General features: G+C 34.7%; 1 protein-coding gene across 1 annotated transcript in view; it reads right to left on the reverse strand.

Moving 5' to 3' along the window:
- Positions 1 to 2,203: 2,203 nt before the first annotated feature.
- The window catches only part of STK33 (serine/threonine kinase 33), a 116,465-nt gene continuing 92,375 nt past the window's right edge, over positions 2,204 to 26,293 (reverse strand). Inside the window, exon 12 of the mRNA XM_049780662.1 lies at positions 2,204 to 2,399. Within this exon, the coding sequence (XP_049636619.1) occupies positions 2,220 to 2,399 (180 nt within the window). The 3' untranslated portion in view covers positions 2,204 to 2,219. The remainder of the gene's footprint in view (positions 2,400 to 26,293) is intronic.

The raw sequence follows: 26,293 nt of genomic DNA on the forward strand, positions 1-26,293 counted from the left end.
TGGTACTTAGGAATTATTCCTAGCTCTCTACTGAGGAACTGCTCCTGGCAGATTTAGGGTCCATATAGGTCACAGCTGTCGGCACCTTCAAGACATAGGAGCCAGTTGGACTCGTTTCCGAAGGGAAGAAAACAAGCAGGCAGACCTCAGGAAGCATTATCTTTATTCATGCCCTAGCCACCACGTGTGTGTGGCCTATCTCATAACCTTTTAAGCATTCAGCCATTCCAGGCTACCCTGCGTCTAAACTCTTTCAGCCATCTTCCTCAGAGCGCCCAGCCCGGCCAAAAGGCAAAGACAAGCAAGCTAAGTTTTTAAATCAATTTTGTTTTCATTTTTATCACAAAAATGATGCTCTTAATAGAGAATAGATAATAGATTCACTCTCATGGTGAGAAGAAAGGTTGACCTGACCTAGGATGGAATTTGGAAAAGATGCAACAACACTAAGAAGCTATAAAATGACATTAGCTTTTGGGAAGTATAATGTTAGGCAACTTGAATATTTCTCAAGTTTATTGAGTGAAATCACTAATTCAAGAACAAAGAAAAATATGAAAACATTTGTTCAGCATTTACTGAGACACGAGACCTTCCTTTTTTGTGATACAAAAGACACAGCTACATGAAAATAAGGGAATTTTGAACAGTAAAAAATGCCATTTTCAGGCCCAGGAACTGAACAGTCAAAGCCACTCTCTCCACTGACTTCTGCAAGAAGAGCAACAATCAACTCCTACTCCTGACTCTAGAAGAACTTCCAGTGAAGAGAAATCTCCACTTAGTCAATGACACAGGCTTCCATTAGGTAAACAGAACCTGTTCTTCCAAGACTGGCTCACTGAACCTAGAGAGTGTTTCTAGGGAAGGCAAAGGTGTTGGTTACAGTTCCTGATATGACTGGAAGTCAGCATCCTCATCAGGAAGAAAGAAACAGTCACAATATGTCTAGGTTGAAAATAAAATCCAGTAAAATAGTTGAAAATAAAAACCATATTTTATGTGGGCAGACAGTCTCACCCATCGGAAGCAAACTGAAGACACTAAGCGCATACTATCTAAACTATTGAACCAGGGGCCATCCACATCGGTGTTCACCTTTGACCAATTTAAAAGCACAACAGTGTGCTCCAAATTATTCTCAAGAAATAGATCTACCTTTGTCACTGAGTGGATTTTTAGGCAAATAGTGCATGTTCAGCCAGCCAGGTATGTTATGTGATTCTGAAAGCTTGAAAGCCCATGAAGTCTGGAATAAGACTGGCTAACTACTTAGAAAGGTAAAAGTAAAATATGCACATTTATTCGTTGGAATCAGTTTGGAAAGATAAAGAAAGCATCTATTCATCCTCAGATGATCTCAAATTGTCAAATTCTTTGTCCTGATGGTAAGAGGTCTTTGTAGTACCAAGAACAATGGTACATTTATTCCAATATCCAGCCTTCTGACTTTCCCAAAACATGTGTCCCTATCTTTGCAATTTCAAATCAAGCTGATAATTTGCCTAATATATCTTACTTCTGGTTAATTTCAAAATTTATATGCACGAGTAACATTGTACACCTAAGGTCTAAGCATTGTTGTAAAGCATGTTACCATAATATTAATGCTCTTATAAACCAATGTTGTCTCAATTTTCAAGAGAGTACTTTCATTAAAAAATTAATGGGTATGGGAAATATCTATTTTAAAAGTTAATTTGATCAATACACATGAATTTAGCAGCAAGATACTGGCAAACAATTTTAAAAAATCTATGTTCTACACTTAAAATAAGTTATATTAGCAAACTAAATTTATAAGAACACACCTGAGTGACTAAAGGATTTATGCTGTTACATCTACGCAATTCCCTAGACGTCTTCTTGTGGGAAAGTGTACATAATTAATTGGACCTCCACTACTATATGTGGTTTTCATTTCCTCCTAAAAATAATTGTGCTTAAATAAAAGAATTTGGGTTGAGGCTAAGCAAGTATGTCCTCAGACTTAGAGGACATCTGGACTTGACTTCAGCCATAGCCAGCCAGCAGCCAGTTGTTGGCTGTACTGTGTGGGAGATAACAGCTTCAATCTGAAACTGGTGCAAACACATGGCAGGGCTCAGCAGCTAAAGAACTAACAACTCAACACAATGTTATCCATTTCCCCAGTGTCCCCTCATTATTTTTTCCCTAGAAAAAGCAGCTGTTTGTACCTTTCAACACTGAAGAGAAGCTTAGAGTTTCTTTTTGATTCTAGGTATGGCAAAGATTTTAGTAGTGATTTTGGCTGAAGCCAAAGTGGGTTTCTCTGTTTCTCCCTTGCTTCCAGCTGGACTGAACTTGCTGGATGTGGAAGTTGAATACACATTGTTCAAGCTGTCCATATTTTCCTTCTTAGTTTCAGAAACAGTGGCCTATAAATAAAAGGCCTAGATTAATGTTCAAACATAAAATACAATTCAAAGCAAAGGTCTACAAAACTGTTCAGGAATAAATGCTCTGCAGGTATAGGATATGAAGTAATTTTGTAAAATTGTTATTAAATGTCAAAGAAAACTCCTTTAGCACCCTTATGAAATAGAATTGTTTAGAGTTTGATGTCAAGCAAACTAAGAGCACAATTTTAAGTCTTTTGACATGATAAATGAAAGTATATGTATGGAAATTCTGTCACAGGAAGAAGGCTTAGAAATACTGTATTCATATTATCTTTAAAGATTTCTAGAGGAACTATGACAGCTATGTGGATACTCTGAAGTACATAATGACTATTCTTTATAGCTGCCATATATAGCTTATTTTTTTTAGTCTAACCATTCTCATAGGATTCTAGCCACTGGATTTTTATTGTTATTTTGGAACACACCTCGTTCAGGGATTAATCCTGGCTCTACACTGAGGAATCACTCCTTGTAGGCTCAAAAAACCATATAGAATACTGGGATCAAACCTGGATCAGCTGTGTGTAAGACAAATGCCTTATGCACTGTACTATCACTCTCTGGCCCCTGGGCACTGGCTTCTAATCCCAGTCTTATAACCTGGGCAGGTCTGTTGAGGTCTTTGAGTGTTGGTACCTCGCTGCTAAATGGAGAAAATGGTATTTCCACACTGCTGCATGGCTTTATTATGTGTATGAAAAAAGATGGTGGTCAGGACAGTACTCAGGTGAGCTTTAGAGCATGAAACAAGTAGAAAAGGATTCTAATGAGCACTAGTATTTTCTTAGATCACCCTACCCCACACCAGAGGAACACAGTATCTAGCCTTGCATCATGAGGGGCGTAGAATCCATTTTGATCTTAGACTCACTTTAAAAGTGAAAATTTCTATGTAAATGAAGCTGAACAGAGTTCCAAAGTAGCTGGATGTTTCAAGAAAGCTACACAAGCAGGACAGAGGTTGATACAAAGGAATGTATAGATATACAGTTACAATAACACTCCTACAAAGACTCAGGAAAGGGCTTATCTATCTAATAGTTCGGATAAATTAGAAGTAACACATAATTTAATAATCAGGTTAATATTTTTAAATGTGTAAAATTATGCATAAGAAAACAATAGATACGTTGTTTCTTTGATTACAAAGGTTCTTGTGATGGAAAATAACACTTTTCTACAAAGTAGTAGGCATTTTTATCTATTTTTGCCCAATAAATGAATGACATCTCTATGCTGAATCAAAACTTTAAGTAATTCATAGATTTTTTGAGGGATGCAGTGTTCAAGGACAACACAGTGTGGGAGCTCCCACATGCAAATCATGTGCTCTAGAAGTTCCAGTCATCTCTTTACCATATTTATGATTTTTGATACATGTATTTACAAAAACAGAACATTTATTTGATATTGGCTTACTACAAACAGCTCTTATGTATATACTACTCCAGAACATAACTCATACATGACTTCATAACAGTCATTATTATTATTACCTATTATCAAACTATTACTTATTACCTATTATCAAACTAATAATTTTGTACAAGGAAAATTGATTTGTATGCATTTTAAAATATATTATTTGTATACATTTTAAATCTTTTTTCACTAGATTCTTTCAAAAAAATTCTGGGTTGCTTCTCCTTGTAATTGTTCAAGAAATCAAAATCTTTTCATTTAAGAAAATGGAAGGAATGTGTTCTCCTATGTTTATAGCAAGATTACCCACAATAGCCAAAACATATTTTCTATTAAAACACATCATTGATAGATGATTGGATAAGAAAGTTTTGATTTTTATACTCTATGGAATGAATATTACACAGTTATAATAGGTAAAAATCTTGCCTTCTGTATTAACGAGGAGGTAATTGTGCTGAGTAAAGTAAATTAAAAGGCAAAAGACAGTTATATATGAAATAATAAGGAAAACAAATGCAAAGCACAAATAATTAACTCTTAAGACTGAATACTATTGGTGGCCACTAGAGAGGTGTGTTGAAGAAGGCTTTAAAGGGGGTCATTTGGATAGAGTAAGAGCTATAGAACTTTGGAGAAGGATGCAATGAGACAAATGCTCATGTAAAACTGTATTTCCAAACTGTTACAATATCATACATCATTGGTTAATCAATAAAACTTGACTTAAATAAAATTTAAATGTACTAGCATTCAGTAATGGATATATCTACTTTCTAAAAATTACTTATATCAGCAGTAGGGTAGTACAAAACTAATGTTCTAGCATTTGGCTGAAGCTAGTTGCTCCTTTTAATACTATATTGATACCTAAGACAAAACATATATTGGAAATTTTAAAACCTATATATGTTAATTTCCATTAACATAAAAGTGCTGGGGAAACTAAAGTTACTAGTCAGAAATGTGCACTGGTGAAGGGATGGGTGTTGGAACATTGTCTGACTGAAACTTAATTATGAACTTGAAAACTATGTATCTCATGATGGTTCTATTAAAAATTTATTTTAAAATGCTATTAAAAGATGAAATTATGGTGTAATATTCTGTTTGGGCTTTTCCACCCTCTTGAATTATGACCCAAGCAGTTTAGGAATATTTTCAACATCTAATATTTTAGATTAATATTAGTTAATTAATTAATACAAACCTAATATACAGCTAATATTCTACAGAATAGAACTAGAGACTTGTTTTCTTTGGGGGCATCATATTTGTGTTTGGTTTAATGTTACAATTCTCCTTTATTGTTCCATTTTTTAGCATACGTACATGAATATTAAAGATGACTCAGAAGTAATAGTCACCAAGAAAAAAATGTTCAGAAACAGCCTCTCTTAATTGAATTAGCAAGGCAGATTACTTTTTCTTCTTGTGGGGATGGAAGAACTCAAAAGTGATGCTCAGGAAGCCTAGGGCCTTTTCAGGAAATTTTCAGCTAGCCTGAAGTGCAAGGAATTACTCGGGGCATCAGGGCCACCTTGCTATGCTCAGGGGATCACGTGCTACTGGGTATTAAATGGGGGTCAGCAATATCTTAATTTCCACAATAATTCTCTGGCTTTAGATGATTTTCTTCCAAATACTAGAAGAGAGAACTGTGAGATAGTGATAGCTCAGTCACAGGCACATAAGTACTGGGACTGGAATTCGGAGCTCTCCACTCCAGCATGACTGGAGCCCTCATTGGCCCCCAAGCAATCTTAGGAAGTCCGAAATAAAATAAAATACTAGAATAAAAAATACTTATTTTTTTAAATAAAAAACTAGAGAATCTGCAATTTTCTTCTTGGATATCTTAAGATAAATTTCAGAATTTTCAGGCAAAATGGAATTAGACAAAGGAAACTAAACTAAAGTGGTTGTCAAAAGGTTTTCAATTCAGACTTTTATTAGTTGCATTCAATAGTAAGATGACATATATTTATATTATATTTATTATTTTTATATATATCTGTGACTTATATATAAAATAGGTATCACATATCAACTCACCAAGTGAGTTTAGCTCCACCATCTACCAAAGACAACAGCATTACTAAATACAGTATACAGTTTCAGATAGTTTTTACATATCTTCAAGCAAATATTAGGTGAAACATCATCATCTGAGCATCTCAAAAACAGACCAATAATGCCAATTTCAATGGTCTGATTTAAAGGATTACGTTCATGTACTTTCTTCTACTTGCATCCTTTTTTTTTTTACAAATCTGGTAACCCATATATACCCTGATTTTTTTTCTAGCAATCAATTATCTTGAAGATCATTCCATATCTTCCTAAACTTATAGTGTGTTTGTACTCTGATTTCATACATCGAAAATATTGTAAGCTAAAGAGTTTTTTTTAGTACACTGAACCTACTGAATATCACACTTGGACTTAGTCTATCAAACATGCTCAGAAAACTTGTATTAGCTCACAGTTGGACGAATTTGTCTACACAAAGTCTGTTTCATAATGAAGTGCTAACATGTGATTTCCTGAGTGTCATAGTATAAGAGAAAAATAAGCCTCAAAATTCAAGTATGGTTTCTACTGAATGCATTTTGCTTTTATACCATCATACAGTAAAAATTATAATAATAAATAGACCCATCATATGTCTGGGGCTATTTATACACAAAAGTTCTCCTCAGTATTTCCTTGGTTGAATGCACATATTGGCTAAATTGACATTGTTTCCTATATTTCATTAGTATAAATGTATTAGTATGAACAATATCATATTTATGTCATTTTGTACAAGTGATCTATGGAATGTTTTTTAGAAATGCAACTCTTGGACTAAAAGGTATATAAATTAGTGGCTGGAGAAATAGCTAAGTGGACAGTGCTTTTCTTGCATGTGGCCTACCCAGGTTTAATCCCTGGTATCCTATATGGTCCTCCAAGGACCACCAGGATTAATTCCTAAGTACAGAGCCAAGAGTTACCTCAGAGCATTGCTGTGTATGCTCCAAAAACCAAAACAAAAAGTGTGTAGGTTTATAATTTGTCAAGATACTACCAATATTGCACTTAAACCAACTTAAATGCTTACTAGCAATATGTGAATACCTCTTTTCTAACTTATATTTAATACATGCTAAAATGATAGTTAAATGTATTTTTTTTTGTTTTTAGGCCACACCCAGTGGCACTGAGGGGTTACTCCTGGTTCTGCACTCAGAAATCACTCCTGGCAGGTTCAGAGACTAAATGGGATGCCAGGAATCAAACTGGGTTGGCTGCAAGCAAGGCAAACACCCTACTCACTGTGCTATCACTTTGGCCCCAAGTTAAGTGTATTTTAATTAAGTTCCAAAATAAGTCTAAAATAGACTTTACTGAAGTAGACAGACCAAATTTGTTCTTTACTCTCTGATTCTAACAGTGCAAATCTACTTATCCTATGCAAAATGTTTTTGCAAACTTTGAGGGGTTTTGCATATGGACCTTGTATGATGTTCCTTCTATGTTTGTGTATATACACACATATATAATTTGTGTGCCTGTTTCTCTGGAAATTTTCAGTTGCATCAAGCTTAGTATTCTATTGTTAGGAATCAGTTTTCCTAGAAGTTCTGATCTCCTCTCTTACATATCCCCTTTATAAAAAAATGTTCTCTAATGCTCACAGAACATAAGTATAGGCTGACTCTAAGGGTGCACTTAAGGCCATGCTGCAGTCTCTTTACCAAGAACCAAGCCTTTCATCAACTAAAAACATAAATGTCCAAGGTAAATATAAACTATCAGTTTTTTTCTCTAGTAAGATGAAAAAATCTAATTTTTATGGATTTCTTTTGTAGGATAGATTATCTTAGTTTTAGATTTCTCTTTTTCTTCACTCATAGTTGATGCAATTCCTCTGAGATCTGTCCTGTCACTGATGCAATTTTACAGTTTTGTAAGTAATAGGACAGAGAAATGAAAAGTGAAATTGTCAAGGCTGTAGGGGTTACTAAGATCTTCTAGGTCATGAAAGGCAAATAGAAGAGGATGAACTCCCATAAGATTGTACAAAGAAGGAGAAAAATGATAGAGGAATTTTAATATTCAGTTCTAATAGAGTCTAAATGATCAATAAGAGACTGATAGTAACCATTATCAATCTAAGAGAGACTCTGAAAAATTCACCGTAGTCTATTCAGTGAAATGCTGGTATAATGTACCATGGCAGTGCTCAAGAAAAACCTGGATATCATCAGAAAGCAGTCTAAAAATTAAAGATGGGATTCTCTCCAAATACAAAATCATTAAGAATTCATACTTGAAACACTGCAATGGGTTTGAACAGATAAAAGGGCCAGAAAAGATTGAAAGACAACCTACTAAAATGACTGACAAGTGGAGGATTCTTTATGAGAACTCTTCAGCCTAAAAATATAGAGCAAGAGAATGTGTATATTTGTTTATATGGAACCACAAGCTATAAGAGGAAGAAAGGAAAAGATTTCCATACTGTGCGGCAAGTCAGCAATTCTGGATGCTGCAGTCAGACTGGTGCCACCCGAGCTGCCCTAGGCAGCATTTCAATTGTTCCTCATCATTGACAGATTCTTACCATTTGGGACTGCTGAAAAAGTCAATCCTACTGGAGGCAAAATGATAGAAAAGATGACCTTACTAGGTTCCCTCCAGTTGCATCATTTTGTAATTCAACACCCTAGATGCTTTCTCCAGCCCACATGATTAATCTTGAAAGGGGTTCCATGTGTGCAAGAGGAGAGACATAACAAAAAATTGAGCTAAATATACATAGTTCCATAATTTCCTGGCATAACTTTAACCTGATGGATTCATATGCTGATAATGGATTCAAAACCTGTAAGCTGTAGGCATATCCCTACAAGTTAATACCAGTGCATGATTACTAGAAACTGTTACCATTTCTCTGAATTTTGAGAAAAATACATGCTATTTAAGTAAAGTGGTTTATCACCATAGCAACCATTTCTAGAGTCACACATTCAAATTATAGGCCTGCACAGGGTCCAAGTGACAGAATATTCTGATGCTAGTTTTGACTATAGTTTTATTTTCAATGGTTACCTAGTTTCTCTCACATTCCTGTGGTTTTTCAGCAGGAAGAAGGAAGAAAGAAGAGAGAGAGAGAGAGAGAGAGAGAGAGAGAGAGAGAGAGAGAGAGAGAGAGAGAGAGAGAGAAACATGGGCTTCTAAACAAACATCTTAAAAACTAAGCCTACCCACATAAACTCTGGGTCTTTGGTAGAGCTGATGAGAATAAAATTCAAATTAGAGAAATAGATAAATATAAATTTTTCATTAAAGTATGACTTATATACAGAAGCATGCACACAGTTCAAGTATTCTCTCTCTGAGTTTTGACTACGCACTGATCTCTGTAAACATTACCACCACAACCAAGAGCTCCCAGATTCTCCAGAAAGTTCAGATGAGTCATATTTCATATTCCCAGTCAGCTCCCTCCCATCCGAGGGCCCAAATTTTCCGATATTTTCAGAATAAATTTAGCCTTTTTCTGAAACTTAATGAAATAACATGCAGTGTGTGCCCTTTTGTATATGAAATCTTTTTTATATGTTATTAAAATTTTTGAGGTAATTATAAACTTCATGCTATTGTACCAGTGCATTTTATATTCATATATAATAGTTCATTCTGTTTATGGCAAGTATATATTCTATTATATAGTGTACCAAATTTATATTCTATCATGTAGATATACCAAAGTTTATTTATGCTTTTATTAATTTGGGGCTATTTTCAGCTGGGACTCTTTACATATATAAAATTTCTGAAAAATATTCTAGAAATTATTTCTTTGTATTTAAACTTTGGGTCTTCAGCCTACATGAAAGGGTAAATGCTTAATTACACATTTAATTGCTCAATTTCATTCCCACCAGAAATGTAGAACATTTTTAATTGACCTAATATTTGCTAAAATTTGTATTTTCCAAATTTTTAATTTATTGGCTATTTTTGGTTTTTGTTTTGTTTTGCTTTGTTTTGGGGTCTCACCTAGTAGCACTCAGAAGTTACTACTGTGTCTGAACTCAGAAATTACTTTTAGCGACCACTTGGAATGACAGGGATCAAACCTGTGTAAGCCATATGCAAGACAAATGCCCTCTCAGGTGTGCTATCACTCTAACTCCAAATTATTGGTTAGTTTAGAAAATACATAGGGATATATCATTCTGGCTTTTCCTGAGGTCTTTTGCATTTTTGTGATAACGAATGATGTGAATTTAATTTTTACCTAGGTTTATTGACAGCTTCCTACCTGAAATGTCTTCTCAAGACATGCCTATTTAAAAATTTTAATGAAGTTATTATTAAATTGTCATAATTATAATATGGACCAGGTCCTTTGTCAGATATATTTTAGAATATTTTTGTCTGTTGATTTATTATAAAAATGCTTGCTTTAAAAATGTGGGCTCTTTGAAAGTTATTGGGCAATAACTTGCATCTTTGGCAAATGTAATATATATTGTACTATGGCTAAAAAAGATTGATATTAAAATTATACAGCTTTGGCTTAGAAAATGACCTGAGGATGTCATCTTTCTCAGGTCTTTCAGTGCCTGGGGACTTTTAGAGATTCACCCGGTGATGCTTGGGAGAACACGTGGTGCTGGGAATAACTATATTATTATCTGTTGTTCCTTAGACTTTATTGCCCATTCTGGTTATACTTGGCAGGAGGTATACCTGGCAGTGCTCAGGTCTTACTGCTTATTCCTGATCCTGTGTCCATAGATTACTCCTGGCGGTGCTTGAGGAGTCATAAATAATGCCAGGGATGAAACCTGGTTGGCCATAATGCAAGTCATGCACTCTACCCTCTACATATCTTTCTGCCCCCACATTTTTATTTTTATTATATATATGTATGTATTTTTAACTAAAATTTATTTAAGTACCAAGATTCAAAGTATTGTTAATACTTTTAATAGAATTTCATGCAGTGTTCAAACTCCACATTGTCCACAAGAGTAGCAGCATCTTCATCAATGTTGCAATGCTCTGTCTCAGCCCCCATCCTACTCCCTTGCTAACTTAGCTTTCTAGTTCAAATCTCTGGATCTGTCACTACTGGACATTTGTTATTCTTTTAAAAGTGTTTGTTTTTGGGGCTGGTGAAGTGGCGCTAGAGGTAAGGTGTCTGCCTTGCAAGCACTAGCCAAGGATCAGGACCGGGGTTCGATCCCCCGGTGTCCCATATGGTCCCCCCAAGCCAGGGGCAATTTCTGAGCCTTAGCCAGGAGTAACCCCTGAGCATTAAATGTGTGTGGCCCAAAAAAAACAAAAAAAAAAAGTTTGTTTTTGATGGGGTCCATTTTATCTGTTTTTAAAACTATATTTCTTCATGGATATCATTGGCCACTGTTGTTGAAAGCTATTTTCCTATTTCCTCCTAGTAGCTTTGCAATCTTAAAGAGTTAGGTCTACTACTCCATTTCAAACTAATTTTTGTTTATATTTTAAACTAAGAAGGCTCGGAAGCCAGAGTTAATTTCTCCCCATCAGATATTCTCTTATTTTAGCCTGGGTTATTGAAAAGCCATCCTTTCCCCCATTGAATGACTTTGAAATCTGTCAAAAATCAATTAACTGCATAATATGAGTCTATTTCTAGACTTTCAATTTGTTTCATTGATTGATTTGTCTATTCTTACACCAATGCCACATTTTATTGATTACTGTAGCTATATAGTAAGTGTTGAAATCAGTTTGTGTAAGTTCTTCAATGCTGATCTTTTAAATTATTTTGTTGTTTTGTTTTGTTTTTTGTATTTTTTTCAAAACATATATTAACAAATCACTTTTAGAATTATATTGTCAATTTCCACACAAAAACTTAAAAACCCTAAATTTTCATGTGGATCACTTTATGTTGTAATAGGTTTAGAGAAAATTGTCATCTTTATAACATCAAATTTTCCAATTTATGAACTTGATACATAGTTACATAAAACCGTCTTTAATTTTAGTCAGCAAAACTGTGGATGATAACTAATTACAGAAGACTGATTAAAAACGACAGTGATGGAACAGAACTTCTAGAACCATAAAGAAAGACTATATCCTAGCCTTCATCCTACGACCTATGTAAATACCAAGATCTCTAGCTACAGAGGCCTGATGTTATCCACAACTGAGTGGAAAGTTTCCTGGCACCATAAAAAGACCTTGGGGTGTGTAAATGAGCATGTATGGAGCCTGTAGTTGTCCTCATGGAAGTATGCTTCAAGGGAGGAAAGACCCTGTATCTCTTAGGTCAAGGAAATTCCTTTTCTAATTTCCCCAATACTTATTGTGCTTATGCAAATAAAATAAAATAAAATAAAATAAAAGCACAAAACCTTGCTACACCAGCCCTCCTCCTTTCTTCTTCTTCTTCTTCTTCTTCTTCTTCTTCTTCTTCTTCTTCTTCTTCTTCTTCTTCTTCTTCTTCTTCTTCTTCTTCTTCTTCTTCTTCTTTTTCTTCTTCTTCTTTTTCTTCTTCTATTTTTTCTTTCTTTTCTTCTTTTTTATCGTTTTAATTTTTTATTTTCTTTTGTTCTCATGGTTATTATATGGTGGTGGTTATTTTTAGTAGCTGGGAGCTTTTTTTGGTAGTTGCTGGTTTTTTTGGTTTCTATGTTGTTGTTTTTCTTCTTTTTTCCTTTTCTTCTTTTAAATTGGTATTTATAATCTCTAGCTGGAATCCTCTCAGTTTTTATTCTTTTCCAACAGAACCACATAATTTGAATCATCTTGTTCTGCCTCATGAATTGGGCGGCATTGAGTGAAAATAAAAAATGATCAGACTCAAATACCAAACCCAAAGTCAATGACAACAGAATTGATACCCAATCTACAAGTTAGACACAGAGGAAAGCAGTTACACTAGCAGTCTGTGGGCAAATGACAGCAATATGGGATGCATTCTGTGAACAGGGGTGGAGGGAGGAAAACACTGGTGGTGGGAATGCCCTGATTTATTATCACTATGTACCTTAAATATTACTGTGAAAGATTCATAATTCACTTTGGTCACAATAAAAATTATTTTTAAAAAACTGTGGATGTTAAAATATTTTAGATATTTTTGTCAGAGTTTGCACTAGTTTATGTTTTACAATAATAATGAAAATTTTTGTTTTTCAATTATTCATTGTTAATCAAAAATACAATTAATTTTTGCATAAAGATCCAGAATAGGGCAACCTATTTATCTTTTGTAGATTCCTAGGGATTTTCTATATCTACAATCATGTCATTTGCAAATAGAGGTAGTTTTTTTCTTTCTTTCTAATGTATTTAAATTTATCTTTTTTATTTCCATTGATGCAATAGTTGAGATCACTAATACAATGCAGTAAAAAAGTAGAAAGGACATTCTTGCCTTTTTTCTATCTTCAGTGGGAAAATGAGCAATAATTGTATATTTAGATTATGTTAACAAAATGTTAATTAATTTTGCTAATTAATTGTTTTGATTTTGTTTGCAGCTATATTCAGTGTCAGAGGGTTTAGATCTGGCTCCGTGCTCAGAGTTCACTTCTGGCTGTGCTTGGGGGCCCTATTTAATACAGTGTTAAGAATCAAACAAGGGCCAGCTATATGCAAGGCATATAGTATCTATCTTCTGTAATATATATTTCTGTACATTAGTCTTAAATGGTCAGTAGTTTTTTTAAAAGACTTCTTAATATACAAAGCAAGTTTCCTTATTTTTCTAGGTCACTGAGGGTTTTTCTTATGTTTGATTGTTGGGTTTTTAATTTTATTAAAAATTACTGAGATAGCTATGTGGCTTTTATAATTTACCTATTTATATGTTGAATTTCATTAATTTTTGGATAAAATTCAAACTCTCTTGAAATTTAATAGATTATATAATCCTTTTTATGTGGAAATACAAATTTTATTTCTTTTTTAATTGTAAGAATTTTTTCAAGAGACAAAATTGATTAATATATTGTTGTAAACTAACATAACATAATATAGTAACATAACATATATAATTAATATAATATAATAATACATATAAGTCAAAGAACATTTCTGATTAAAACACAATTTTTTTTATCATAATGGCTTACATATCTTTCACAGTAGTAGTTTAGGTACATATTAACATTGAATCAGGGGAGTACCTATTACAAAATATGTCCTCCACCATCCCAATTTCTTTTCTGCAACCCATATACCCCACCATCACCCCCCGAACTGCTAGAGTAGGTGGTCCCCTCTTTGTCTAGCTTACTATTAGTGATTATATATTTGTTTGGTCCTGGAACCCTCCCTTGTTTCCCCCTCTATTTAAGAGGTGGAGCTAGATAAATCGAGTTATGTGGTTTTGTTTGAAGGAAAGAAAAGCAAGATTGGGATACAAAATAAGAAAAAAGAAAAGAAGCCAAATACGCTGAAAATGGGCGGAGTCCTTCTAGAGGCGTTCGACCTCAGTTTGAGAGAGGATGTGAAAAAGGTAATTGAAACACCACAACAGTACAGAAAGAAATATCAAACTAAATATTCACTGAGCACTACAGCAATAAAGACAAGCACCACACAATAGTCTCGGTTCTGAAATCAAATCATGCTGGAGTGCAAAAAGAAAAATATAAGATAAGATAAGATAAAACAATATTGGAGACATCAACTTCAATCTCTAAACCAAAATTAAGGCATCAAAAATCGATCAAAAATAAATAAAAATAAAAAATCGATCAATCGATAAATAAATATGTGGAAAAATGATTGTTTAGTGCTCTTTTTTTCTTTTCTTTTTCCCCCTGCATAGGCACAGTAACTATTGAGGATATTGTAGAGGGAATTCCCTTGGCCTAGGAGATACAGGGTTTCTCCACCCATGAAGTATACTGTCATGGTATTAACTATAGACTCCTTGCATGATCATTTACTCTCCCCTTGGTGCTTTCATGGTGTATGGAAGATTTTTGCTTCATCTTGGAAGGTAAAATCAGACCTCTGTATCTAGAGATCTTGGTGATTGAGCAGCTCAAAGAATGGAGCTTATGATGAAGTCTTTCTTTGTGGTTTTAGCAGTTATGCTTCTTCAGTGTCGTTTTAATCCATCTTCTGTAGTTGGTGGTCTTGGTCATTATGTTGCTCCTAGGATGGAGCCTGGGATAAGGTCTTTCGTTATGTTTCTGGAAGACCCATTCAGTTGCGGTTGTCTCAGTCAGACCTCTGGAATTGGAGATCTTGTTTGTTGAACAGCTCGTAGACTAAAAGCTAAGCTAGAGCTTTTTGTTGCTGTTGTTGTTGTTGTTGGTCCCTGGATCCGTACTGTCCAGTCCTGGTTGTAACAACCAGTCATCTGTATATAGCAATCTTGGCTTTTGCACAGATCAAAGGGTGACGTGTTTTCTGATTTTGTCTTATCGTTAGCTGATGAGGAAGGACAACTTGCTCTTAGATCAAATTGTTCCCATTTTCTCATCGTCAGGTTATCAATTTAGAACTGGTGAATGTTGGCATCAGAGCAGCATTGTGAATGCCCTGGAGCGGATTTGGCTCCTGGAGCTGTTGTGGAGAACTCTGTCGTTTCTAAGTCTGGGATCCAGGAGTCAAGGCTGGATGGTCGGTGTCTAGTTCCCTGGAGCCTAAGTTGTTTCCACATGACATATGTTCAGGGTGGGAGATGTCCCTGTGTTGTAAACATGTATGAGTTCTTATCCCTAGTAGATAAGAGCTTGTTTTTACACGTACAATTTCCCCTTTGTTTAATATGTCTTTGCAGGAGGAAGTGGTGCTACATTATATTGCTGGTGGATTTGGGGGTGGGAGAAAAGAAAACAGACACCTGACAAAAACTAAGAATATATATGCTCACACATATCTAAAGGGAAAAAAGTTTCTTTTAAACAAACAAAAAAGATTAAATAAAAGACGTAATTAAAGGAATAAATTGGGGCCGGGAGAGATAGCATGGAGACAAGGCATTTGTCCTTCCTGTAGGACAGTGGCTCAGATTCCGGCATCACCCATGGTCTCCCGTGCCAACCCAGGCGGGGCGTTCTCCAAGCATAGAGCCAGGAGCACCCTCCGAGTGCCGCCAGGGGTGACCCAAAAGAAGCAAAAATAAATCAAATAACAAAAACTGAAACAAAACAAAACAAAACAAACGAACAAAAGAAACTAACAAGAATAAAAAAGAAAAGAAAAAAGAAAACAAAATAAAGAAAAAGGGAGAAAGTGATACAGGAGATCACTTTACATTTGGGGAGAAACAGGATAAAAGGTTGTGTTATATAGGTCTATACTTATGATGAAAGCATAGGCTTCCCCATTGTCTTCTGAGATTTCCTTGTGAGGTGTGGGGTCCAGGCAGGGAGGTCTTGGGTAGAGTTCTTGCAGTGGGGTTCCTTTGGAGCTAGTTCTGATATCAAGCCACAGTCCACATTAGGGAGAGGTGATTAGGAGGGCCACACTGAATGGGTCAGTCGGAGTGTTGGTTGTATTATATATATAATCTTGACACATTATATGTAACATATTTATATATTCAGGTTGGGATTTTTGTATTTTGGAATTTGTTTTCAATATTTTCATTTAAATGCCTTGATTATAAATATGATTGCAGTTGGGTAATACAAAGAACACCCACCTTCACCACCAATGCAACCTTCCCATCACCAATGTCCCAAAATCTCCCTCCTTCCCATTCCACCCCCACCTGTATTTGAGACAGGTTTTCTACTTCCTTCATTCATTCACATTGTTATGATAGTTGTCAGTGTAGTTATTTGTCTAACTGCACTCACCACTCTTTGTGGTGAGCTTCATATCATGAACTGGGCTTTCCAGCCCTCCTCTCTTTTGTCTCTGAGAATTATTGCAAAAATGTCTTTTATGTTTCTTAAAATCCATAGATGAGGGAGACTATTCTGTGTATCTCTCCCTCTAACTTATTTCACTCAGCATAATAGATTCCATGTACATTCGTGTGTAGGAAAATTTCATGACTTCATCTCTCCTGATGGCTGCATAAGATTACATTGTGTGTATGTGTATATATATATATATATATATTACAGTTTCTTTAGTCATTCATCTGTTGAAGGGCATCTTCTGTTGAAGGGTTCAAGAGTATAGTTATTGTAAATAGTGCTGCAATGAATATAGGTGTGAGGAAAAAAATTTTTATTGTATTTTTGTGTTTCCAGGGTATAGCCCTAGAAGTGGTATAATTGGATCATATGGGAGCTCAATTTTCAATTTTTTGAGGAATCTCCATATCGCTTTCCATAAAGGTTGGACAAGACAGCACTCCCATCAGCAGTGAATAAGAGTTCCTTTCTCTCCACATCCCACCAGCACTGCTTGTTCTCATTCCTTCTGATGTGTGCCAATCTCTGTGGTGAGATGGTACTTCATTGTTGTTTTGATTTGCATCTCCCTGATGATTAGTAATGTGGAGCATTTTTTCATGTGTCTTATGACCATTTGTATTTCTTCTTTGGCAAAGTATCTGTTCATTTCTTCTCCCCATTTTTTGATGAGATTTGATTTTTTTTTGTAAAGTTCTGTCAGTGCCTTGTATATTTTGGAGATTAGCCCTTTATCTAATGGGTATTGGGTGAATAATTTCTCCCATTCAGTGTGTGGCTCTTGTATCCTGGACACTGTTTCCTTTGAGGTGTAGAAGCTTCTCAGCTTAATATATTCCCATCTGTTTATCTCTGCTTCCACTTGTTTGGAGAGTGCTGTTTCCTCCTTGAAGATGCCTTTAGTCTCAATGTCATGGAGTGTTTTACCTACATGTTGTTCTATAAACCTTATTGTTTCAGGTCTGATATCAAGATCTTTAATCCACTTGGATTTTACCTTTGTACATGGTGTTAGATGGGGGTCTGAGTTTGTCTTTTTTTTTCAAGTGGCTAACCAGTTATGTCAACACCACTTGTTGAAGAGGCTTTCCTTGCTCCAGTTAGGATTTCTTGCTCATATATCAAAGATTAAGTGATTGTATGTATGGAGAACATTCTCTGAGTATTGAAGCCTATTCCACTGATCTGAGTATCTATCTTTATTCCAATACCATGCTGTTTTGATAACTATTATTTTGTAGTACAGTTTAATATTGGGGAAAGTATTCCTTTATCCAAGGATTGCTTTAGCTATTCGGGGGTATTTATTGTTCCAAATGAATTTCAGAAGTGTTTGATCTACTTCTTTGAAGAATGCCATTTATGTTGGAATATTTCTAAGCAACACTGGCTGTTCATAAAATATTCCTGTCATGGTTTGGTATTAGTGTTATGTTTGTCTTATAAATTAGTTGAGAAATATTTTCAAGAACCATGAAACCAGCTTTCTATTCTTGCTCTTCTAATATTAGAAATATCAACAGTGAAATCAGTTTAGACTGGAGTTTTCTTTATAAAAAGTTCTTTTTTGAGGGGGGCCACACCTGGTGACTCTCAGGAATCACTCCTGAGTATGTGCTCAGAAATCGTTCTTGAGTTGAAAGACCATATGGGACGCTGGGGAATCGAACCACAGTCCATCCTATGCTAGTGCAGTCAACGCAGGAGCCCTATGGCTTGAGCCACTGCTCTGGCCCCATAAAAAATTCTTACTTACATATTCATTGCAATGAATATATAACTATTCAGATATCAACTTCTCTGTAGTTGTTTTTTAAAAAGTTAACCATTTCATATTTTGATTTATTGACATTAAGTCATTCACAACCTCCCCCTTATTTTTTCATTTCCTTTCTTCCATTTCTGTTGGTGAAGGTGACTAATGTCCAAGCTTTATAGATTATTATGAAAGCTTAAGTCTTTTTGTTTTTGTTGTTAAAGTCAACATGATTTTCTATTTACTCACATATTTACCATTGCCAGTGCCCTTCATACCTTCTAATAATTTAGTTCTTCCATCTGGGGTAATTTTCCTTTACCTTGAAAATTTATTTTAGTATTCTTTATAGTAAGTATACTAATAACAAGTTTTGTCATCTTTTACATACTTAAAATAGTTTTTTAATTTTATCTTTAAGTTTGAAGAAAATCATAAGTTGTTAACATCCTAAGTTGGTATATCTTTGTTTTGTTTAGTTCTTAGAATTTTACATTATTTCACTATCTCCTGACTTCTAAAATTTCTGCTCATTAAATATTGCCTCTTTAATAGCAAAATCACCATCATAAGTACTTTTAATATTTCCTGTGTTCTAAATTAGTACATTCATAAACTCACAAGAATGAAATCATACCAAGTATCTCCTTAAACTATAAGTCACAAAAATAATAATAATAAACTATAACAAATACAGTTGCAAAAAAAGACTACTTGGAAAGTAAACAACATACTGCTTACTAGTCATTGGATCAAAGAGAAATTAAGGAAGAAATCTAGAAACTCCTCAAAACAAATAAGAATGAAAAAACAAAATACCAGAATCAGCAAAATTAGTTACAGCAAAAGCTGTACTAAGGGAAAATTTTATAGCTATTCACGCACACAACAGAAAGATAGGGCTCAAATCAACTGTCTAATCAATCAGTTAGAGAAACTATAAAGTGAACAACAAAAGAATATTAAAGCAAATAGAAAGTGGAGATAATAATAATTAGAGGAGAAGTCAATGATATAGAAAACAAAAATATAATACAAAGGGTTAATGAACCCATGGGTTGGTTCTTTCAAAGAATAAACAAGATTAACAAATCCTTAGCTAGGTTTTTCCAAGAAAAGAGAAAAAATAAAACCAAAAATAGGATCAAAGATAACAGGAAAGAAATCACAACAGATACATCAGAAATACAAATAAGTGTAGGAAGTTATTATAAACAATTTTATGTCATCAAGCTCAAGAAACTTGAGTCATATGAATTTCAAAGATTGAACCAACAAGAAATAGAAAATCTTAACAAACTGATACCTAATACAGAGATACTGCAAAAAGTTAAGTTATAGACAAATATGCTTGCTAAACATTGATGCAAACATTCTCAACAAAATTCTAATTAATCAAATCCAGAAATATATAAAAAAAAGAGTATATACCATAATCAAATGGGGTTTAGTCCAGGGATACAAGGCTGATTAAACATATGCAAGTATATTAATGTAACACAATGAAAAGAAAGATGAAAAACCATATGGTCATAGCAATTGATGGAGGGAAATCTTTTCCAACCATTTGTGATTAATTTGTTTTTCAAAAAATAGAAGTAGAAGGAAAATACCTCAACATAATAACAGCCATTTACAACAAACCTACAGGCAATATATTCAATGGTGAAAAACTGAAAATCTTCCCAATGGGATCAGGTACATGGGCAAGGATGTCCACTATCACTACTCTTATCTAACGTAGTTTTGTAAGTTCTTGCCACAGCAATCAGACAGGAAAAAGGCATCCAAGAGATCCGTATTAGAAAAGAAGAAATTAAATTATCACCATCTACAAGCAATTATCCAGTATACTATCTCTATGGCCATAGAATAATCAATATTGTTATAATAATCATTTCACACAAAGTACTATACATATTCAATGTAATACCCATTAAAATTTTAAAGATTTTTTAAATATATGAAACATTTAAAATTTGTATGGAATCATAAAATTCTCCAAATAGACAAAGAAATCCTAAGAAAAGAAAGGAAATATGGAGGCACTACACTTGACAAATTTGAACTATACTACAAAGCTGCAATAAACAAATGGCATGGTATTGATAAAAAGACAGACTTGCAAACATATGATATAAAATTAATAGTACTGAATTAAACACCCTAATTTATGAGCCACTTATCTATGACACAAAAGCTAGATGTATAAAGTGGAGATAAGAAAATTTCTTAAAAATGATGTTGGCGGCAGAGGAAATGTAACTAGGATACAAAGACTGCCTCAAAATGAGAGAAAGTATTCACCTAATAACTATCTGATAATGGGTTAACACCTAAAATATAAGGCACTAGTAGAACTCAAGAAAAAACATGACCCCATCCAAAACATGGGGAGAGGAGATGAATAAAAATTTCATCAAAGAAATACAGATGGCCAAAAGGCATTGAAAATATATTCCACATCTTTAATCATCAGACAGATACAAATCAAAACAACAATGAGCTATCATCTTACACCAGAGACTGGCACACATCAAAAGAAAAAAAAAACAAAAAAAAACAAAAAAAACAAGAACAACCAGTACTGGCATGCATGTAGGTTGAAAGGGAATCTCATTCACTGATGTGAATGTCAACTGGTCCAGTCTTTTTGGAAGACAATATGGAGTTTTCTCATAAAACTAGAAATTGAGCTCCCATATGACTCAGAAATACCAATCCTGGATATATCCTCTAGAGACCAAAAACCTAATACAGAAAAGGCATATGTTCTTCTATGTTCATTGTAGCACTATTCACTATAGCCAGAATCTGGACAAGTGTCAAAATACAAAGGAGTGAATAAAGAAATTTTGGTATATCTACACAAGGGAATACTATGCAGGTGTTAGGAGAAATGAAGTCATAAAATTATTCTATATATGAATAAATATTAAAAGTATTATGCTGAGAAAAAACTCAGAGAGAGGGATAGGCATACAATAATCTCACTCATTTGTGGTATAAAATATAAGACAGTATGGTAATAATGTCCAAAGACAATAGAGTTGAGAGCTTGGAAGACCAGTTCATGGCAGAAAGCTTACTACATATAGAAAGGGAGTGCAGTGGGGCTGAGACAGGACCACCATGATTATGATAGTTGAAAATGATCACTTTCAACAAGGAATGATTGAGTGCTGAAAAGAGGTAAAGTGCAGTGCATGATACCTCTTCAGTAACAATATTGCAAACCAAAGGAAAATAAGACAAGAAAGAGGGGACAAAAAAGTCTGAAACAGAGGCAGGCAGGGGAGAGGGCAGGGATGTGGGAGGGAGGGAAACAGGGGACATTGGTTGTGAAAAATATGCTTTAAATGTGTTGTTCACTGTATGACAGAAACAATCATAAACATCTTGTAATTGTGTATCTTACAGTGATTAAATAAAAATATTTAGTCAATTAAAAACGAGTTGGGCAAACTAAATAACTACATGTAAAAATTAAAAGGATTATAACTCATGCTATTCACAAAAGTAAACTCAAAGTGAAATAAATCTCTATACTAGACCAGAATCTATAAAATGCATTGAGAAATCTCTGTCAGAAGTCTCCAAAAAATGAGCTACAGAGGAGTTTTAATGGAATGAGCATAAAAGCAAAGACAACAGCAAAAATAAACAAATGAAAATATTCTGCACAGCAAAAGAACTTCAAAGCTATAATGAAAATGCTCCACTATGGAATGACTGGGAGAGAAAATATTTTCACAATATATTAGATAAAGTACAGATATTTAAGATCTATAAAGCACTCACAAAACTCAAAACAACAACAACAAAAAATCCCAGAGTCAATCCAAAAATTGGGAAGATGAACAGACACTTTCACAAAGACATATTGATAGCCAACAGGCGTATAAAATACTCATCACTCAAAATTAGGGAAATGTTAATCAAAACACTGAGATGCTATCTCAAACCAGTGAGAATGGCACAAATCAAAAAGGCCAGAAACAGCCAGTGAATTAAGTTTATTACTGTACTTAGTACAATAACCAAGATAAGGAAACAACCCAAATGGCCAACTAAGGATGAACAGATCAATAAGTTACAGTCTATAAACAATAGAATATTATGAAGGTCTAAGAAAGTACTAAATTGGGGCCGGGTAGGTGGCGCTGGAGGTAAGGTGTCTGCCTTGCAAGCGCTAGCCAAGGAAGGACCTCGGTTCGATCCCCCGGCGTCCCATATGGTCCCCCCAAGCCAGGGGCGATTTCTGAGCACATAGCCAGGAGTAACCCCTGAGCATCAAACGGGTGTGGCCCAAAAACAAAAAAAAAAAAAAAAAAAAAAAAAGAAAGTACTAAATTATGTAAGTTTCATCAAAACAGATGGACCTAAAGGGTATCAAGTTGAATGAAGACCATCAAAAATAAGAGGACAAGTGTGGAACTTAAAGATTCATAGCAAGGATAACATAATGGGAGAACTAATTCCAACAACTGAGTTGGTACAGCATTGGAAATGTTCAAAAAGAATTGGAGACTTTGGGGGTTGGAGATAGATATATTGCTGATGGAATAGTGTTGGGATTAAGTGCATGAGAAACCATTATTAACAAATAATATTGTAAATCACAAAATCACATGAAGAAAAAAGTTTTAATATATTTTCTGTGTTCTAAAAAATCAAATGATAGAATTTAGAGCAACCAAAATAACTGACAGTAAAAAGGGAATTCAATGAAAGAAGTAGCCAGAAAGGGATCATTTTAAATCTGCCCAGTTAATGATAATTAGTCAACTTGAGATTTGGATTGCTATGAGAAATTTTGTAGTGCTTATCCAGTTAACTATACAATTAATTGCCTGCTAAAACAACAGCATCAACCTATTTTAAAGGAAATATACAGTATTTTGGTATGTCATAAACAGGGATTTTCAAACTTTTTAAACAGGGGGTCAGACTATAATTTTAAAAAAATATATGAACAATAGTAGCACACGGGCTGCAGTTTGAGAACCCCTGTCAAAACATATCAAATACTCTACAAGCCAATCCAAAATTACTCAACAGAAATGAACAACAGAGAGTTGTTGATGATCAAGATAATGAAATTAGCAAACAAAAGGTTAAAGTAGTTACCACAATTATCAATGATACAAAGGAAAATATTATTTGAGAAGAAAGCCTAAATAGAAAAATAGGAATTATTTTTAAATGACTGTTTTTAGAAGATATATAAAATATTCACTATATTTTATTTTATTTTTTATTTTTTGGTTTTGGGGCCACACCCAGTGACGCTCAGGGATAACTCCTGGATATGCACTCAGAAATTGCTCCTGGCTTGGGGGGCCATATGGGAAACCAGGGGATCGAACCTCCGTCTGTCCCAGGCTAGCATGGGCAAAGCAGACGCCTTAACTCCTTGTGCCACCGCTCTGGCCCCGTCACTGTATTTTAAACTTTAAAAGGAAAACAGAGATAACAGAAGAAAAAATCAACCTGAGGTTAAATAAATAAAAAGTATTCCCTTTAAAGAACAGATTGACAGGGGCCAGAGATAGCACAACAGACTGAGGGTACACATTATATAATGGAGGCACAGGTTTGATACCCAGCTTCTTATGGGTCCCTAAGTATAGCCAGACGTCACTCCCAAGCACAGAGCAGGTGAACTGATAAGTGAGGCTGAAAAGTCAGAAAAGAAAAGAACAGATTTGGGGCTTTGCATGAACAAACCACAGATTTGATTAATGGATCGCCTTGCTTCCCTTCTCCCCCTCCCATGAAATACCTCAGAAATGATCCCTAAGCACTAGGATGGAAATGGATATCCCCAGAGTATTGCTCAATGTGCCCTACCTACCCAAAGAAACATAAGGATTACATTTATAAAGATTAACAGAGCTTTGGAGACCTCTAAAACAGTCAAATGTTTGATTATGTGAGTAGTATCAGAAAAACTTTAAAATTCTCAAAATTTGGCAAGATGAATTTATTTAAAATTATATTGTTTAACATAAGGTTTCATTTATATGAAATGTGCAGGACAGATAAATACAGAGACAGAAAGTAATTCATAGTGGCTATAGGAGCTGTGCAGAGGAAAGGTTGGCAGTAATAGCTATTTTTTGGTGTGGAAAAATATTTTTTCAATATATTCTGCAATACACTTGTATATTTTGTTTTTTTGCTTTGTTTTGGTTTGGTTTGGTTTTTTGTTGTTGTTGTTGTTTTTGGTTTTGGGGCCACACCTGGCATCCCTCAGGGGTTATTCCTAGATCTGTGCTTAGAAATCGATCCTGGCAGGCACAGGGACCATATGGGATGGCAGGATTCGAACCAACGTCAGTCCTGGGTCAGCTGCTTGCAAGGCAAATGCCCTACCGCTGTGCTATCTCTCTGGCCCCCACTTGCATATTTTGAAAATTTTAACTCAATGTTATGTTAACTATGTCTCAATAAAAAAAAGAAAAGGTTTGAGTATGTAACAGGGTAGAGCTCATGCTTTACATATATACGAGGTTCTGTTTTTGATCCCTAGCCCCTAAACCAAAAATGCAGAAATTGAAAAAGATAAAGCAGGTTGTACGTAAACCATATACTTAAGATCTTATTTTTATTTATTTATTTATTTATTTATTTATTTATTTATTTTTGGCCACATCTGGTAGCGTTCAGGGGGTTACTCCTGGCTATACACTCAGAAATCGCTCCTAGCTTGGGGGACCATACAGGATGCCACAGTCCGTCCTACTTCAGCTGCATTCAAGGCAAATGCCCTACCTCTGCACCACCACTCAGGCTCCCTTATTTTTTGTTTGTTCATTTGTTTGTTTGTTTGTTTGTTTTGGGACCATACTCGGTGATGATCAGTGGTTACTTCTATGTGCTCAGAAATCGCTCCTGGCTTGGGAGAACCATATGGGACACCGGGGATTGAACAACGGTCCATCCTAGGCTAGCGCAGGCAAGGCAGACGCCTTACCCCTTGCACCACCACTCCTTCCCAGGATCCCTTATTTTTATTTTTTATTAAAAAGTTTTTATCAGGGGCCGGGTGGTAGCGCTAGAGGTAAGGTGCCTGCCTTGCCTGCGCTAGCCTTGGATGGACTGTGGTTCGATCCCTCGGCATCCCATATGGTCCCCCAAGCCAGGAGCGACTTCTGAGCGCATAGCCAAGAGTAACCCCTGAGCGTCACCGGGTGTGGCCCAAAAACCAAAAAAAAAATTTTTTTATCATTGGTTTGGTAATATAAATATAAGTGTAAAAAATTTTAAGTATACAAATTTACAGATTCAAGTTTCAGCAAACCCCAAGCAAGATAAATATGAAGAACACTTTCATGAATGCTATTTAAGTGCTTATCAATATTATTCACAATTAAACTGCTAAAAATAAGGATAAATTCTTGAAAACATTCAGAGAAAAGTAGCAATTATATAGAGGGACAGAATATTTTTAATCATCAAAGACATTAGAAAAAACAAAACCCAAAAGGTAGTAGAATAACTTCTCTAAAGTATGGAACAAAAATACTTATAATCCAGAATTCTATAAGCAAGAAATATTCAAAAATTAAGGCAAAATAAAGATATTTTCAAGGAAAAGAAAACAAAAATTATTTTTGACAGAAGCATGATATAGGAAATATCAAAGGAGTGGGCAGGAGAAAAACAAATGGAAACTTTGATTTTTAGAAATAAAATAATGGAAATGGTAACTACTTGGGTAAACAGGATACAAATTTCTCTCTTTCTTGGAAATATATTTTACTATTTAAAGCAAACATTTTAAGAACCATTAGTAGGAT

The sequence above is a fragment of the Suncus etruscus genome, chromosome 9 (assembly GCF_024139225.1).
Source record: "Suncus etruscus isolate mSunEtr1 chromosome 9, mSunEtr1.pri.cur, whole genome shotgun sequence".
Lineage (NCBI taxonomy): Eukaryota > Metazoa > Chordata > Mammalia > Eulipotyphla > Soricidae > Suncus > Suncus etruscus.